Source organism: Belonocnema kinseyi, chromosome 2 (genome assembly GCF_010883055.1).
Source record: "Belonocnema kinseyi isolate 2016_QV_RU_SX_M_011 chromosome 2, B_treatae_v1, whole genome shotgun sequence".
Lineage (NCBI taxonomy): Eukaryota > Metazoa > Arthropoda > Insecta > Hymenoptera > Cynipidae > Belonocnema > Belonocnema kinseyi.
The window spans coordinates 64,046,599-64,066,319 of NC_046658.1; the positions used below are offsets into that span (position 1 = coordinate 64,046,599).

The 19,721-nt window shown below is 30.9% G+C and overlaps 1 protein-coding gene across 3 annotated transcripts in view; it reads right to left on the minus strand.

Annotated features, from left to right (window-relative positions):
- The window catches only part of LOC117167932 (putative aminopeptidase W07G4.4), a 75,753-nt gene that overhangs the window by 53,205 nt on the left and 2,827 nt on the right, over positions 1 to 19,721 (minus strand). For 2 of the 3 annotated variants that reach the window (XM_033353180.1, XM_033353182.1), the window contains exon 2: positions 14,639 to 14,745. In XM_033353180.1, the coding sequence (XP_033209071.1) occupies positions 14,639 to 14,655 (17 nt within the window). In that variant the 5' untranslated portion in view covers positions 14,656 to 14,745. Of the gene's footprint in view, positions 1 to 14,638; positions 14,746 to 17,020; positions 17,041 to 19,721 lie in introns of those variants that run through there. The other variant, XM_033353181.1, reaches the window with a different exon arrangement.

Below are 19,721 nucleotides of genomic sequence, written 5' to 3' on the forward strand. Positions count from 1 at the left end.
AATGCATGGACATAAAAGAAGCTAGAGAAGTATGCCAGGACAGGAAAGTATGGCGGAAAATAGTTAATAAAAAGAGCGTCAGTAGAGTGAACGACGCCTGAAGCAAAGACCTTGGCTATTAATGGACCCAAGTGGGCTTCGTGAGGTTCTTCGCTTGGGGTGATTGCTAGAGAGATTGATCAGCAACCTGGGTCGGAACAGTGTTGCGGAACGAACATGTTATTTACATAAATAGCACGAGAATTCTGGATCAATCTGAAAAATCTCTATCCCATCCACACACTACTCCTTTCCCCTGCCGAGTGAGTCACGCCTACCCCGGAAGGGAAATGGCTTAATGGTGTAATAATAATAATAATATATTGATTCCTTTAAATCTTGTTTAATCACATAAAATGTTGAGTAATAATTTGTAATATTTGTAAAATCTGAAATTTTATTACATATATTATTATGAGCGTAGCAATATGTTTTATAGAATGATTCACAGAAATTTGCAGATGGCCGTGCACAGCTGTCGGTTATATTTCAGATTTCTTTTATAATACTCCCAGCTAGGTTAGCCGAGAGGATTTAGGCGTTAGGAATTAGGAATGCGAAACTTATAGGGTTAGAATCCCAAGGCGAATAAAAATTTGCATAGCGTGCGAATTTGAACAGTGTAGTGATTTTTTTATATTTATTAAACTACCCATCGCATCCTCTGCTATAAGATTAGTTCTATAAAATTTTATGAAAAATTTTTCTCCGTGTAATTGCTATAGTTGGATCGATTTTGGTAATGGATATTGTACCAATAGTCGGCTAACATGGTCAGACCAAAGTAATAATTTCGCCGATAGGCCGACTTTTAGTAGTCATGGTTGGGCCAACCATGGTAGCCAATAGTCGGAAAACAGAATTGGGCCATAGTTATTATTTCGGTATGTTGGCTAATGCCTGGTTGGCAAAGTTAGCCCAACTCCGAGAAAGTTGGCCCGAATATAGCCCAATGGAAAATTCGCACATGGGACAGTTTTTTTAACCAAACTTCAAGTATTTCGATAGCCAAGTGGTTAGAGTGCGCGGTAAAATACCCTAGTTTAGGTAGTTTATGTAGGGTTCAAATCCTGTGCGAGTAAGATTTTTTAAAGCGTTAAAGTGTGCGATTATTAGTGCAAGTATCCGTGTGTGCGAATTATGTATTGGAAAATGATGAAAAAATGAAGATTATATAATGATAATTTAAAAAATAACTTTTTTAAAATTAATTTTTGTCGAAGATTGGGCTGGCGTCATCTTAATAGATGGCCCATAAATGGGACCAAATGTCGGCTCGAGGTGGAGAAGCCAAAGGCGGTTGACCATTATCATTTAGCTGATTGGCCCGACCAGTGGCGCACAAAGTTAGACCGACCATCCTACGGTTGGCCCGACCGTGGGCCGACGGTCAATTCGCACATGGGTTCCAGTCGTGTCCAAAACTACGAATTTTGCCGATCTTTCGTGAACATTTCAGGTTATCCCTGAAGAAGTGAACTGCATGTTCACAAAACGTTGGCAAAATTCGTTGTATTATACACAGAAATTTCTGGACAAAATTCCGACATTCCTCTGAATATCCGGTTCTCAATTTTATTTTACCTATTAATTACCAGTACTCGATGTCCAACAGTACAAAAAAAAGTTTAATATTAATGTCCATATTAATACTCACGCACGACATAATCCACCAAAAAATTCTTACTTTCCTTTAAACGCCCGGTTCCTAATTTTTCTTTTATTAATTACTATTACTCGATGCTCAACAATACAAGAAAAATTTTTATCGCAATATCCTTATGTAACACGGCATTCTGTCCACCCACGCACTTTATCATATAGTGCGTTTCAAAGGACGTGTCTGGATAAAACGCATTCTTTTGATAAGAATACAGTGATAAATATGTTTTTTTGCTGTTGCCTGACATTAAAATACAACTGACAAGCGAACGAAATTTCAGAACAAAGCATTTCTAAGAATGTACACATTTTTTGTGATGAATGTACAAACTTCAGAGTGCTGGATAAAACGCAGTCTCCCGATAAGCATATTAGGATGAAACTTTTTCTGGAATTGTCCGACACCGATTATAAGTAATTAGGAAATGAATTCAGAGGACCGAGCGTTCAGAGAAAAGTTATTATTTTTCGAATTTTCTTATATACATTTCAGAATGCATTTGAGGTGTTGCTTGACACAAAGTGAATTAATTATCAATAAAAAATCCGAGAACCGAGTGTTTAGTGAAAATTTACAATATTTTGAACTGAAATTTTAATAAAGTAATTTTTTAATCAAAATTTTCGTCTATAAACGTTGCGAATTTCAATGACAGGGTTTGAGTATTCTTGATAGTATTTAATAATTGCAGTAAAACTCTTCTATAGCGCCGATTTTGAGGCTGACGTTGTGTGGGAACTAATTCAGTAGAGCCCGCTCCGCTTTTGTTTGTTCACGCCTGAGTGTTCCCCTGAATGACAATCGCAGACACCGCGAACTCCTGTTACACCTACCTGCGGGGCGGCGACAATTCTCGAAAGGGCTATGGAAGAGACTATTTAGGGTTTCACTGTATCACTTTTCAAAATTCTTAGATGTTCAATTAGAAATGAAATCATTATAAGATTTAATGAGATCCAAACATCCAAAATCTATGATTTCAAATATTTATTTCATGGACGGATAATAATGCAACTACCTCCAATAATAATGACCATTTTAATGAAGATCGACATAATAACTTTGGAAATTGTCATACATTCTCTAAAAATTCATCAGCTACTCACCAATATGATATCGCTAAATTCGTCAACTTTGCGTATTGTGATGAGACTTAAAATTAGATCTACTAAACCTTTCCAATTACATGTTGAGATATTTAAGCCTCTCAACCAAAATAAGGCACACGATATTCATATGACTTCCTATAAATAGTGATTATCTAATTGGCTTATTATACTTATTGACTTATTATCCTCTATAAAATGGACAATTATTTTTTTCCTTTCTATTCCCATTCATTTTAATTTAATATGAAAGTACCTCCAACTTCAATTACAGTACTTTGCCGCAGTCTCGCAATATCTCCATTCCTTTGAATTAATATATAAAAAATGCCTATCTTATTAAGTGTCCGCCATTTAATGGAACTGAAGTATATCTTTTCCCATTTTTAATATATGAAAATATTATTACAAAATATTTCATGTCTGTCCCTCGTACGAATGTAAAAAAACCGTTTTCGGAGAAAGAAAAATGATAAAAACCATTTTAATAAATTCATAGCAAAGTCACATTTATTATCAGGCATCTTTTTATAATTACAATATTTTTTTAATATAATGAAATGCGCATGCGCATACATCAAAGGTTGGTTTAAATATTTGTTTATTTATTATATTCTAATCTCTCAATAAATTTCAAAGAAATCTGAAAATTTGAAGTAATGACGTTTATTATAACGTACTGTGTCTTCAAAAAAAAATGTGCTGATACCAATCGAAATTTTTCCATGTACTTTAAACCGGGGCTCTGGTGTTTCGGGACCCAACTTAAACTGTAGGTCCCCTCAAAATAGGTCAGTGTCCTCCCAGGGAAGAGAGGCTCCATAACGAGGGACTATTCCTTGGAAATCACTGTGTTTTTTATTATTTCCGAAAAAAATGTTTAATATTTCTAACTTTCGACGCACTGTACTCATAAAGGGAGGACCACACTCATGAAACATCGATTTTGATGAGGCTCAAATAGATGAAAGTAAATCGAAATCCATTCGATACGTATTTTTTGTTGCTACCATTAGGCAATTGCTTATGAGATATTAGCAATAAACAAATTTGATAAATGAGTGCATATTTTCGACAAGTTTTATTCCGTCAACATTATTTCTTCACGTAGCATTATTGTTGAACAATAAATAATCATTCTCGTAACCAATAATTATAAACAAATGCATAATGTAGGAATGTCGCCATTTTTCTTCATAAGACCACAGTTTCTTTTTGCAAAAAAATATCAATAAACTCTTTGTGCGTGATTCCTAGGCGAATTAAACAAGCACTTAACAAAATCTTTTATATGTGTAAATAATTATTATAAAAAATGCACAATTTGTTCGCTTTCAACCTAAAAGCAACATTTCTTCCCTGCAAAGTATTACTGAAAATTGTATGTATCATATTTCGTTACATTGAACTAGAATTAAAAAACTCATGTCATGTTTATAATAGTTGTTCATACAATTTTTTGAAATTGTTAATATTGGTTCCATGTAACATTTATGTTAAGGATAGATGATTTTTTATTAAAAAAGGCTCAATCAGTGTGCATTTATTCTTAAAGAATATTTATAAAAATTGAAAATATTATAGAGGTTTGCGCCGGCGCGCCGCACTTCCTGCTGACGGTCAAAGTCACGTTAGTGCAGATCTCTATAAAGATTATCTTGAATACTGAAACAGTATTGAAACCAATGTAATGCACAACATCTAAGGCAAATTATACTCTTCCGTGAAGAAACGGTGCTCTTATGTTAAAAAACGGCTAATATGTTCATTTGTTGATAATACATATTCATAAAACTAATAAGTGATGATAAATTCTGATTTATGGATCTCGGAATAACGGAATAAAAGTCTACTAATACATAATATTTTTTCCAATAAACTGTGTTTTTATAAAAAAAGATGTCTAAATTCCTCATTTTTTACAATAATTTACGTGAAGGAATAATGTTTCCGGAATCCAAATTCTTGAAATATTGCATTAATTTTCGGATTTCGATGTACTTATATCTAAGTTAAGGCCATGTGATGAGCATAACAGCTGATCAAGTCAGTCCTAAGATCAATATTTTTTCATCCATATCAAAAAATAAAAGTTTGAATAACGCGTAAATTTTTTTCGGGAAATTTTCATATATATTAAAGGATCGTTTGTGGCCTTGCAAAGAGTTGGTGAAAGAAAAAAGTTTATTTATGAAAATAATTATTATCGACGGACGCATTCAGTTTTTACAGCACATGAACATAGGAAACAAGGAACTAGGCATGCCATTGCGGGGGTGATGCAATGAGGAGGGAGAACCGCCACCTTTTGATGTCCCGCAACAAACATGGCAGCGCCCACATGTTTATACTTTCATGCACAGTTTGTCAGCAAAAATGCTCGTGCGCATAATCAAATGGCACATCGTAAGATGACGGCTCTCCCCACTCATGGAATTCTCCCCCCTCCCGTGGATTCACCCCGCTCGCAAAGTTAGGATGGCATGCCTAGTCCCCGTGTTTCCTATGTCCATGTTACAGCAGAAGTTTGACTTCTCACTTTCTCTGTCGGCAATCATGCAATCTGTTTTACCCACAGACCCGTAGAAGTTCGAAATTGTCTACTCGCTGCGCTAATGCTGCTTTGAAACAGCTGATATGTATGTCATACACGCGCTATTTAATGATTTCAATTTGTTTATTTGCATCAAAAGTGCAAACATTAGTTGTTGGATTATTTGTGTATAATGTTCGTGAGCGATTTTTGTTGTTTAGCCCCACTTTGATCAATATAAACCTCATAATTAACCCATTGACAACATTGCAAATTGCTTGCAGGGTTTGACGACAGCACGGTCGGTATTTCTCCAAAATAGTAACTTTTTTCAGTATTCTAATTATTTAGGACCAGAGACATACTTATAACATATAACTTCCACTGGTATTTTCTTTAAAAAATTTTTTTCCTCAAAATTTCCACCGGAACAAAGCAGAGATGTGGACTTTATTACCTCCTCTTTCATTTCCCAAACTTTCAGAGCGATACCTCATTTCGTTTAGACCAGCGATTCCCAAACTTTTCATGCACTTTCTGGGGAGCGACAGGGGCCCCACCCTCTAATTTTTTCACAATACGGAACCCAAGTGAGACACTAGACGCTAGTCATTCGTGCTCGGTTGCTTGCTTCGCTGACCTTTTCGTTGTTAGAGAATTAGAGCTGGTTGAGAAAAAAGAAAAGTTGGTTAAGTATTAACCAATAAAATTTTAATAAGTTCCGTTAAATTTGTTAAATTATCAAATAAACGTTAAAAAAAGGTAGAAGAAGATCGGATAATAACTTCAAGAGTTATCGCACTTTTGTTGCATTCACAATATTTGTAAATATTTCATTTATTAGTTCGGATATTAACCGATTTTCAAAAACTTTGTTTTCATTTTATTTAAATTATATCACGAAATTCAATCAGCCAATTAAAATTTAATTGAGCTAAGTCTTTATAATTTCAGTTATTGCAAATTCATAACAATGAAAGTGTCATTCGTGGTAGGTACACGAAAGTCGAGGAAAGTAGCCTTCTGCTCCCAGCGGGGAGCCTGTCTCGGAGCCTGCCTAGCTGCCCGGCCCGGGGTGGCATCCCCCTGCCGGCGGCAGCCTCATCGGCCGGCGGCACTAGTTTGGGAATCGCTGGTTTAGACGTAAGTTGGGAAAGAAAAACTGAAGACCAGGTATGGTCATGTGACCCTCTCGTCACATGGCCTTAATCTCATCCAAACCGATGATTTATAAGAATTCAATATAGCGCATCGCGTCAAGTCAAATACTTTGAAGATTTTATTCTCGAAAATGAAAAAAACAAGTTTTTACGCTTTAAGCTCAAGTTAAGATAGTTGTAAAATTATTATTTTATATAGAATTTTATATTAGTCTTAAAAATTTACAATTTGTAAACTTGATATTAATTAGCGGCTCAATCTTTTCTGTGTAATTTTCTAAGATAAAATTTTTTATAACACCAACAGATACAGAGATTACAAATTTATAAAGAAGGGTACTAAATTTTTCATTTTTAATAACTTTAAAAAATTTTTAAATTTGCAAAATTGTTTGACATGAATTTTATTTTTCTTTGTATGTTTCTAAATTCATGTATTTTAATTTTGGAAGATTTAAAATAAAAAACTCAGGTCCTCACATCTTTTAAAATATTTAAATTTGTTTGATAATCTATCACCAAGAATAAGAATTTGAGAACTGCCAGTTTCAAATTTGTCTCTCTTCGCACGTTTTTTACATTATCATCTTATAGCGATAAGGCTAGTTTTATGTAAAATTTTACTTTGGCGTTTTCCATAAAACTTCCACATGTTGAGAGCCTCTGAGTCCAAAAAACTATTTTTACTTATTTAAAATAAAAAATTCAATCTTCCGTCTAATAATGAGATTCAGAAAATAATATGAAAAAATTTTTTGACTTGAAGAAAATCGACAAATTTACTTATACCATTTTTATGGAACGTATAGTGTTTTTTTTTTCAAATCGCGATAAAGCGTTTTATAAAATTGAAAATTCCATTTTTATGCCAAACTTTGAGAAATACGTACAAAGTAAAAAGAAGATATTTTTGCTTTTAAGAAGACCTACAAACTCGTCTTTAACATTTTTTTGATGGAGCTGACAGGTTTCATTTAAAACATCGAAAATGCTATTGAGAAGTCGGAAATTAAATTTTAATTCAAACTTCGTGAAATTTAGAGGAAAATCTACAAAAAGAAATAAGTGCTTTTAAAATTACCTAAAAAGTCGCATTTGAATATTTTTTTATAGGTATCACTGTTTTTTTAGACATTGAAAATCCTATTGACAAATCGAAAATTAAAATTTTGGTGATTCTATAATTTATTAGAGAATTATATAAAGGGTCTCAGGGCAGATAGGCCTAAATGCCCGGAAATACATTTTATTAGCTTTGTTGGTTTTATTGGTAGATCAAAATCTATATTTGTTATTTTTTTATAAAGTTATTATGCCTTTTCGCTCATTCTTTTTACGATTCAATAGAACAAAGCACCTAATAACTCGAAAATACTTTCTTGTCTTTTTTTAAATGAAAAACTAAAACAGTTATTTTACTCTTTATATGACAGTATTTTCGTGTTTGGGGACGCTTCATACCGTTGACAATAAGGAATTTTTCTCCAAGGTGGTTACTTGAATCAGGATGTTCCTTTCATTGTCTGATGGATTAAGGTTATAGCTGAAATGAGGTTTCTGGTTTTTTATTTTTTTTCTAGAATAAAAAATTAAAAAGTTGTGTAGGTTTTTCCGTATCAGGTCTAGCGGTTTTTGGTACACGTTGTTATTTGACCCTGTTATTATGACTCGCGGGAAGGGTTTAACTCCTAGGTGGTTGCTTATTTCAAGATCTTCTTTCCATGGCTGGCTAGAGCTAAGTAATAACTCGAAAGTATTTTTTGGTTACAAGAAAAATCAAATGCATTAAATTTACATGGATTCTTAAGTCTCCTGTAAAATTTGAGTTTTTGAATTAACTTCCTTATGCCCGCGGGAACTTCATATAAAATTGAGGTAGAAGCACGAATATTGTAATGATAATGTGTTTTTTTAAAAATAAAATCAAAACCCATTTCACAATCTCTTTAAACGTAGTTTTCGAAAGTTTTTGAATATTTGTAACAAAAAGGAATCTCTCTTGCTAAAAATGAACCCAAAACGATGAATTTGTTCAAAAGGAGCCTCCAGTTGGACTTTTAAAGGAATCCAATTTTAATAGATCATAATAGGTCATCGGTCAATAACAGTAAATCGGTGTATATTCATTTCTATAAGTCACCAACCCCACTTTGCAAGCGTGAGCAGATATTTTAAAATGTGAAAATTCTCTACAAACAAGAGAGAATTTTCGTATTTTCAGCTCAAATTGATTTTAGCAAAATAAATAATTTTTTCTGACTGTAATAATTATTGTAAGGGAACGACTTAACTTGAGAATGAGTTTTATACTAATTTAAGGTAAACTCTGGCTTTCAATCGACATGAATCAAGACTTCGCAATTAACTTCCTCTTGAAAGAGCTATGCTCTAAATCCATGCCCAACGAGGATATAGGCGCAAAAGACGGTGGAGGGCGAATGTGAGTCGCTGCTAGCGTTCACAGAAAATGCATTTGCCGATATCACTCGGAGAGAATGAGTAATTTCGTGGTAGTAAATGGGCCACTGACATTAATTCCAGAGGGGAGATAATAAGAGAGCATTATCATCAGCACAAGTCTTGGCTAAGAACGAGCAGAAAAAATTCTTGCCAGGTTTGTCTAAAAAACTCTTCTCTTCTCAATTACTTAACCCTTAATTATCCTCGCAAAATAATCAACCTTTCTTTCATACTTTTATTTTCTTTAAATTGCTGCCAATCTTCATTTACTCCCTTTCTTATGTAACTAAAGGGCCGTCCATAAACTACGTTACTGATTTGAAGGGGAAGGGGGTTTCACCAAAAAATGCGGTTGGTAGTAGGGAGAGGAAGCTGGGAGTAGTGGAAGTAACGTTAAGAACTTAGATAACATGTGGTACATTTCTTGTTGATAAATGTGAATAGAGTTAGCGATTTTGTGCAATATGGCCCTCAAACAGTACAGTTTAAAAACTTAATAAGTTTGAAAATCACTTTCATGTATCATACTTCACACTCTTTGTCTCATTATCTTCTTTACCCCTTTTCCAAGAATTCTTCTTTTTTATTTGCTTTAAAGAAACTTCCAGTTTTTCGAGTTTTTTTCTGCTTGAATGCATACTGAATTAATAGAAGCAAATAAGAAAATCTACCTTTTTCTGGTTGAAAAGTCTTCTATTATATTTTTGGTTCGAAATTTATCTGGATTGGATAAAAATTCTATTTGATTGAAAATTCAATTATTTTGTTGATAACTTCGTTAAAAAGTAATCTTTTTTATCGATCATTCAAATAATTGGTTGAAAGTTGTACTAAGCTGTTAAACATTTATTTTTTGGTTGAAGATTTATCTTTTTGATTAAAAATTGAACCATTTTATTTTTAGAAAATTAATCTGCTTGCTTAAAAAATCTTTTTTTTTTTAAATTAATGGTAAACTCATCCGTTGAAATTTCACTGCTTTTTATGATTCACAATTTTAGTAAAAAATTGATCTCTTTAGTTCAAAATATAACTATTTTGTTTAAACATAGTTTTTTTTGGTTGAGAATTGTTGAAAATTTGTCATGTTTGGTTGAACTAAACTGTCCTTAATTTCAAAATAAAATCTTTTTTGCTTGAAATATCACCTACTACATATCATTCATTAAGACTATATATAATTTTAAGACAAAATTCATGATCTTTTTGGATAGAAAATTAAATAATTCGGTTTAAAATAACGTTTTTTGGAAAAACTTAATTTTTCTTTTTTGGTAGAGCATTAATCTTTTGGTAAAAAAATCATCTTTATGTTTACAGAATTGAATATTTGGTTAAAAATTCAACCAATTGGTTGAAAATTCGTCTTTTTCGATAGAGAATTAATTTTGTTTGTTGAAAATTCATCTTTTTGGTTAAGGATTTAGTTAATTGGTTTAAAATTAGTATTTTTTCGTTTAATCGAACTGGTAGATATTTTTTGATAGGAAATGATAGAAAAATCACCTTCCTTAGTTTAAAATGAACTTCTGGTTCAAAATGTATCTTTTCAGGCTGAAAATTCAACGTCTTCTAAAAAATTCGTTTTTTCCGCTAAAAAATTTAACTTTTTTATGGTTGAATTTAAAACTTTCTTTACGAGAATTGTATCATTTGCTTAAAAATGCACCTTTGTTAGTTGAAGAGTAAACTATTTTGATAAAGTAGTCCTATTACATTCTCATCAGAGAAGGTATTAGATTTGTATAAAATTTGACCCCCACCCCCCAGTTTTTGTCAAATGTCCACGTTTTGAGACCCCCTGAATCCGACAAACAGGTTTTTATGAATGTGTCTGCCTGTATGTCTATCTGTCTGTATGTCTGTATCTCTGTTTGTCTGTATGTCTGTCTATGGACACGATAACTTTTGAAAAATTAATCTATTAGATTGGCCTTTAGTACACTCGTTTAGTTCCCTAAACTAAAGGTCAAGTTCATTAGCCAGCCATTTTGGATACAAATTCAAAAAGTGGGCATATTTTGAATATTTTTGAGACCAATTTCTTCAAAATTCAAACATTCTCTGTAAGGTTATTTATAGTATTTAAAAAGTCGAACATTTTAACCTAATGACTTATTTGATAAAATGAAAAATTACTAGAGTTATATCATTTACAAAATTCCAAAAAACACACGAAAATGAACCTTTAAAGCCAAATAACGGATGATATGAAAAAAGGCAGGAGAAGAAAAAGTTTAATTTCTAAATTCCCTAAAAGATTATCATAACAATTTTTTGAGTTTTCTTGAAAAATAAAAAATTCTAATTTTGACGGCATACAAAATAATGGAAAATCCAAAAATTATTTTATTTTATGCAACAATTTCACAGTATGTGTAAAGTTCAAATCATAAAAAAGCATTGAAAATAAGCAAATTCAATGAATGAAAAACGACAAAATATGCAATACAATTTTTAATAACAACATTTTTTTAAAGAATGCGCATTTCTTTAAATAGGACAATGAAACGTCGTCTGTTTTGATACCAATGCAAGTTATGAATTATAATAATATACATTTATGGGAATGATATATAATTTCAGAGATGAACTCGAGTGCGAAGTACGAGATACGTAATGAGAATGTTAAAGCTGAAGGAGCTTTAGCAAAAGAGAATTCACAATCACCAAATTACTGGTGATTAAAAGTTTCGATAAAAATTCCTTCTGTCAGATCGAAAATTTATTTTTAATGGTAGCAGATTCATGTTTTGTGGTTGAAAATGAACTATTGTGTTAAAAATTCAACTATTTGGTTGAAAGTTTATTATGATAAACTCATTTGACATAAAAAATGTGAAAATATTAAATAAAATTATACAAAAAATAGAGAAACTACAAATCTACGGATTTTAATAATTCCAAGGGATAAAAAGGAAATTACACAATATCAACGGATTTGAAAGATTGAACCTTATTTAAAAATATTTCAAAGAATTTCAAGAGATTTACAACATTTCAAGGAAAGTCCAAGAATTTTTTCGGATTTTCCAAGATTTTAATATATTTCAAAGAATTTTGTAGGATTTCCAAAGATTTAAGCCTCGATTTTTAAATGGTTTGGAGCGATTGAAACGATTTTTTTCTAAAGCTTTAATGAATAACTAAGTATAATTTAATTTATATTTGGACGAATTTTAAAGATTTCTAGGGGCTTGAACGAGCTTTTTTAGAGAACTTCAATCTTATTTTAATGGATCTGTACGATTTTCAAAGATTTTTATGACAGAAGGAATGTCAAAGAGGCTCATATAATTTCCAGAGATATTAAGGTATTTCAAAAGATTTCACAAGATTTAAGGGATTTTAGGAGCAATCCAATAATTTAAAAGTTTTGCGGGATTCTAACAGATTTTTAAGATTTCTAACTATTTGAATAGATTCAAAAGATTTCCAAGTGATTTAAAAAATTTCTAGGGGTTCCAAAAATGTTTTAGAATTTTTAAAGATTTTAAACACTAGATAACCTAAAATTGTTTAAAAAATTAAACCTTATTAGAAATCCAATAATGTTTGATTAAAATTGTCGATTTCTGGTATAAAACGTCAACACCCTAGCAGACTGAGTGACTAGAAAGGATACTGTACAGAGTATTCTCAATATTATCCACATAGTATCCCTTCCGTATCATGCAACAAAAAATTAAAAAAAAAAGAAAGATCAACTTTTAAATTGGCGAAACGCGGATTCTACGTTAAAATTCCCATTAGAAGGCCACGGAGTAATCGCAATAGTTTTTTTTGCAACGTTAAAAAGTTTAAAAAATATAAGATCTATAACGCCTGTTGACTTCTACACTTCAAACGCATCATCTGTAAGTAGCAGCCAACAGGCGTTACAGGTCTTAATTTTTTTTTAACTTTTTACTCTTGCAAAAAAAAACTATTGCGATCACTCCCTGACCTTCTAATTGGAATTTCAACGTAGAATCCAAATTTCACCAATTTAAAAATTGAGTTTGCTATTTTTTTTAGTTTTGGTTGCATGATACGGAAGCGATACTATCTGAATACTATGAGGATACTCTGTAGAGTATCCTTCCCGCTCCTTCGGTCCGCTGGGGCATAACCTAAAATTGTTGAAAGCTGTTAATATTCTTTGAAAAAATGTTTTAAAGAAACACAATTTCCAATGAAAAACACTACTAAAACACAAAAACTGATTAGAGATTCTAAATCTAGCTCAAATTATAATGATTTTTGTTTGAAAACACCAATTTTCGTTGTAAAACGTCAATTAAACTCAAAATTGTTTAAAAATTATAAATCATTTTTGAAATTTAATCATTTTTTATTAAAAATCTCAACTTTTGACGAAAAACCCTTCTCTTTATGAAATCCTGGCTACGCCAGTGGGCCCTTGCATGCAGTGTTGTCTACCCTTGACGAAAATTGAATAATTAGCAAAAAAATGCGAGTGTTCGAGGATCAGAAATAATAAACAGCGGACTATGATGTTAAATCTGAAAGGATTTTATAAAAATTAATATGCTTTACAGGTGATTTTTGCACATTAAAAAAATATTGGTTCTGTTCTTTAATATCTTGCATATTGTCAGATAAAATCATGTTTTTAATATCTACGGATTCTCTGCTTCAATATCTAGATTTTTGTCGCATGGTTAAACCGCTGAGATACCCGGTAATAGCTAGATATCTTGTTTTCATATATATTTTTCTCCGTGCAGATAATTTTAAGGTTCAATTTAACCGCACAAGAGTATCAAAAAATAGAAATTCCTCTTAATTCGCATGATGTTTTCTCATAATAGGGGATTATTTGTCGATTTAGTTTAAAAATTAATAATCTTAAATATAAAACTTCTTAAACTTAAATATAAAAGCTTCTCAAAAATTGACACAATGTTTTCAAAAAATGTACTATTTTCCGAACGAGCATAGGTATTTGGGATTTTGTAAAGAAATATCTTGCAATTTGTGCTACATATCTAGTGAATTTTGTTCTTAGTTAACCACTGCTTCACAATGGAAAAAATCATTTTGGAAAAATCGAATTTTGTTGAGATTAAAATTAAAACATCTAAAAAAGGTCTAAAAAATTACTTATTTGCAACAACTTGCATTGTTTAAAAGAAAAGAAAAAGAATAAATCATATTTGAAAAAATATTACCGGGCTCAAAAATGGCTTTGTCTACATTAAACTGATAGGATGCTTTTTTATATTACCAACAAAAAAATTTATATTGGAACCAATAAATAAATCGGATTTTCCTGAAAATCTTTGAACCTCACTGTCTGATTTAAAATGTAATTGGTCTACTATTACATTATTATTTATCTCTGCTACCCATGTTCTCTCCGTTATCTATTTTATCGGACCTTGTCCAGTTCGATTTTTAATCTTTTAAAAGAATTTTATCTTTGTTTTCTTTTTGGTATTATAATGGTATAGATTAATTTGATGAGAAGCGTCATTTTGCATTCAAACTCTGGAGGAATGGATATTTGTGAGATTGAAATGTCCTGATAGAGCAGCAACGCTGTCAGATGAAAAAGCGGAAACGGAATAGACAGGCGTGGTTGGAACACGCATAACCTGTGCTGAATCGTCAAATCATGTTAGCCAAAAAGGAGCAAATCTGCTGTCCATAGTAGGTCGTAAAATCTACTCACCTCGATTCCACTCTCATGGTGAAAATTGTCTCCAAAGGTCAGAAAATTTTCTCCACAGGTCAGATCCCGCGTACAGAAAAGGATCCGTTTTCTTTGTCCAAAGAAACCTAAACACAAAGCCTGATGTTCATTATGATAATTGAAACGCCAATTTGATGCTTTTCGGGGTTAGTATTTTAGCCAGTCAAAGCAAGACTTGACGTTTCGCTCTTATAGCGTCAAGCAAATGACGATCGGTGACACCTTTTCTTATAATGCAATAAGAAATTATTTATAAACTGTGTTACTAATTAGCGAAAAATATTTAACTTTGAATCAAAAAATATTTTTTACCAAAAGACAAGAATTTTCAACCCAAGGAGACAAATTTTCAACAACAAAAAAATTGATTTTGAAACAGTTCCATTCATAATCAAAGAGTTGAACTTTAAAAACAAAGGGGACATTTTTTAGCGAAAAAGAAGAATTTTTTAGAAAAAAGTTGAATTTTCAACAAAAAAGTTAATTTCTAATCAAGAAAGATGACGTTTCTACCAAAAAAGATGGAATTTCAATCTAAAAAGACGAGTTTTAATAAACTAGTTCAATTTTTAAAATACAATTCAACTTTTCACAAAATAGTTCAGATTTAACACACAGAGATTAATGTTCTACCAAAAGATGAATTTTCAACAAAATAATTGCGAAAATTTCAGTATTGCAAGTTTAAAAGTCGAATATTGTTTAAATAATTCGACTTTTAAATCGGTAATGATGAATTTTGCACAAGAAACCTAATTTTTAATCGAGAAAGGTTAATTTTCCAAGAAACAGTTAAATTTTCAACTGAAAGAAATATATGTTTTTTAATAAAAATAAATTCTTCTTAAGTTTAAAAAAATATTTTTCGAAAACACGAAGAAATGAATTTTTAATTAGTTGCATGTAAGACAAGATGGAAAATGTTGTACAAAATAATTTAATCCTCATCCAAAAAGATGAATTTTCATCCAACAAAATTATTTTTCTACTGCAAAAGACGAGTTTTCGACCAATACATTAGTTTTGTACTAAATAGTTTAATTTTTAACTTATAAAAAATCAATCGTCCACCAAAACTGAATTGATTATTTTTTTATATAAAAGATGTGTGTAAAACCCAGAACGATTTTTTTAAAAGTAGTAACATTTTTAACCAAAGACGTATATCATAAAAAAAATTTAACAAAACTGTTGAATTTTAAAGCCAAAGGGACAAATTATATACAAAGAGTTGAATTTTCAACTCAAAAATATGATTAGTCAAGAAAAAAGGTAATTTTCATCTAAATATTTACATTTTAAAATAAATATGTATAGTTTACTTCTGAATCAAAAAGGCAAACTTCCTATCAAAATAGTTGAATTTTCAACCTAAAATATGCATTTTTATCGAAATCAATTTATTATAATCAACCAATTGTTGAATTTCCAAGCCGAATACGAATATTCTACAAAATAGTTAAAATTTCAACTAGAAAAGATCGGTTTTCTATTTTTAAAGATTAATATTCTAACAAGAAAGACGAGTTTTTTAACAAAATACATGAATTTTAACTAAAAGAAAGAAATCATAAACCAAAAATGTAATAATTAAATTTTTAGTAGCAATAATTAATATAAAATAAAAATGAAACGCATTTTCAACAAAACAGTAAAATTTTCGAAGAAAAAAAAGGTTGTATAACAAAATTATTGCATTTTCACAAAAATTATTACATTTTTAACCACATAACAGAAATTGTAACTAAACCAGATGAATTTCGAACCAACATATAATAATAGACTTTTAAAACCAAACAAAAAAATATTTAAACAAGGCAACATTGGGGTATTCGAGAAAGAGGATGAAGTCTGAAATATGAAAGTGATTTTTGAAGTTATTAAGTTATTATTAAACGATACATGGTTAATAAATAAACATGGTATCTATGTTCGTGACGTTACTTCGACAGACATTTTTTAGCGCGACCCCTGCCCTCCAAAAATTGTTAATGTAGCTTCTGAACGATCTCTCAACGCAGAGTTTAAATGTTTATTCAAAAACCAACATTTCGCTTTAGAGGACAAGCCAATATTTTATAGAAAGAATAATAGATATGAGATTACGTAGCTTGTAAAAGTACACGTGAATGAAAAATAAAATAATGATGAAATATCTATAATGTAAATTAAACGATTGAGACATCAAATGCAGGTACTTATGTGGGACAACCTTATTATGAATACTATATACTAAAAGAAAGTTAATTTTAAAGCACACTACATTATACTTTCTATCAAAATACTTCACGTTATGAATAATCTTTGATTATAAACTTGTTCAATTGGATTCCTAAACTTATCTAAACGTTGGCAATTTACCTTGTTCACTTTTGCCGCATACTTGAATCCAGAGGGAAAAATAATGATCGAAATGAATATTATGAATATTTGTCTACTTTAGTAAATTGAAAAACACTATTTTTGATGGAAATAATTTTTAATTTAAAATTATCGTTTGGCCATGTCTTCAAAAGTAACTTTCAAAATATATCTTTTAAACTTGGCACTTTTAGTTAGAAAGTAAAAACCTGTCAGTCAACGTGGCAGTCCATCACTCTTATATAAATTATATTTGAATTGCAAAAACTATCTTTTTGCGTTACATATTTCAATATAATAAAAGTGTTTCATCGTAAAATTTGTAAATCGCAGTTTCGAATATTCAATTAGAAATTTACAGATTCAGTATTGTGTAATGAAAGAGTAATCCGATATTAACTGATACAATGTAAAAATGAAATTAATCATCATGTATCACGTGTGGACTTCGAAGTGGTGATATCTGCTCAATTTATTGTATTTGCTAGTGTTCAGTTCTAAATTAATAACAGAGATAAACTGATACTATTTTGAAATTATGTAGGGTTCAGTAAACCACATTTAGCTAACGCCAGAAAACAAATACGCGCTATGAGTGCGATTATTATTTCTTTTATCTTAAACAATTCAAAAAATAAAATAAAAAATTAATATTAATACCAAATTCCTGCATTTTATGGTATATATTATCTAAATTTCCAAATTTCAAAATGGTAAGTTTAGTTTTTGAAACCAAATGATTTCGTTTAAGAATATACAATTTCCTGTCAAAACACGCCAACATATCCTATAATTCTTTAATTATGGTCAATATATTTAAAATGTAACAATTTTAGACTAAAAACGCCAATATAATAACAAATTGTTTAAGATTGTGAATACTCTTTTTGAAACACGAGCATAACCTAAAGTTGTTCAGAAACCTTTAAACTTCCCAGTGTGGACTATAAGACATGCCATAGAAGACGTCTTAAGGATCTCTGAAAGACGTCTCTGGGACCTCCTTAATTTTTTTGCCCACTGATTTCTGGGAAATCCAATGATTGTTTATTAAAATTACCAATTTCCAGTATGTAATCCAAAAACAAAACCCAAAGTTTAGAATTTAATGGCTACCCGTGCAGAAATTCCAATATAGATCTGATCGGGACCAGATCGAACAGAATTTGGCCGAAATCGGGCTACCTAGATGGGGCCAGACTTGAAATGAAACACGCTACCCGATCGGGGCCCAAGCGCAGTGCCCATAGATAACCCGCTCTGGTTTTGATTGGGCCCATATTAATTTATTTTTATTATTCTTAATTAAAAGGGATTCTTTAATAAAATAATATTAAAATCGTATGTATCACCTCCTCAACTGAAATTTGTGAATATAAAATATCATTATTAAGCAAATCAGGATATTAAAACATTGGAGTATGTAAAACTAGAAACAACATATTTTTAAACAACTTGTTTGGAGCAAACGGAAAAAGTTGAAAGACGCAATATATATTAGCCAGAATTTGTGTATGAAAAACTATTTAAGTATTTTTTAATATGTTTTTGGTCTTAATTTCTAAATTAAAGCTGCTTTCAATTCCTATATGGAACTTAAATGTAAAAAGTTATTTTGAAATAAGCGGATTATAATATCGAAATGGCTCTTTAAGTTATTTTTACAGAAGCGACTATACTACATAATAAGTTTATATTCACATACAGATTATATAAAATCACCTAAAAATACGTCAAAATAAATATTTTTATGACGTGATTGTTGATCTAATTCGTTTTCACATTCGACACATTAAATATTACTTCTGCTTGTCTTCTTGTGAATAAAAAACCTCATTTCGAGGTTAGGTCTCATCTTAACATACTTGATCAATTTACTTATTATGGTCTTTAACACGTAACTGAAGAATATCTTAAAGTATACGATACCTACGCACTCTTCTTGTGTTCCCGTTTGGCATTTTTTCACTTATTTCGTCACTTTTTAAATTATTAATTAAAATATTTTTGAGATTTAACACTTTACATTGAAATTTGGGAGATTTGGAATCAACTCACTTAAGGCTCCGAAATGAAGGGGGCGCCATCGACTGTGGAAATTGGCTGTCAAACCGGGGTCTAGAAGGGGATAAATTTAGCATCCAAAAATTGTGTGCCCGATCTGGCCCAAGTCGGAAATATGGCAAATATTTGGCAATTTCTGCACGGGTATGAATGATAATCTGAAGAATGATGATAGTGTGAAAAATCTTTAAAAAATTTTTATTAAAATAAAACTTTCCAACAAAAAAAACTAACATAACATAAGAAAAAATTGTTCTGGATTGTAAATCTTCCTTGAAATCGAATTATTTTTGTTTAAAATAACAGGATTCTGGTTCAACGCTTTATGGATTGATTGGGTGAATATATGGGTGGTTCTACGAGCGCAGTAATGGTAAATTCTAGTTCTAGTGCGTGGTCACCAGACTTTTGTCCTAGAAACAGTGAATTCTTGAGCCACAGTGTGGAGGGGCGTTAAAAATTTTCTTCATCAAAATAAAAATTATAACTTTCTAGAAGGATCTCCTGAGCTGTTAGAAATACGTAAAAACAAACAACATTTTCGGTATCATCGTCAAACAAGTATGATACAAATAACTATCCGTAAATAAGTCAATTTTATATATATGTGTATATATATATATATATATATATATAT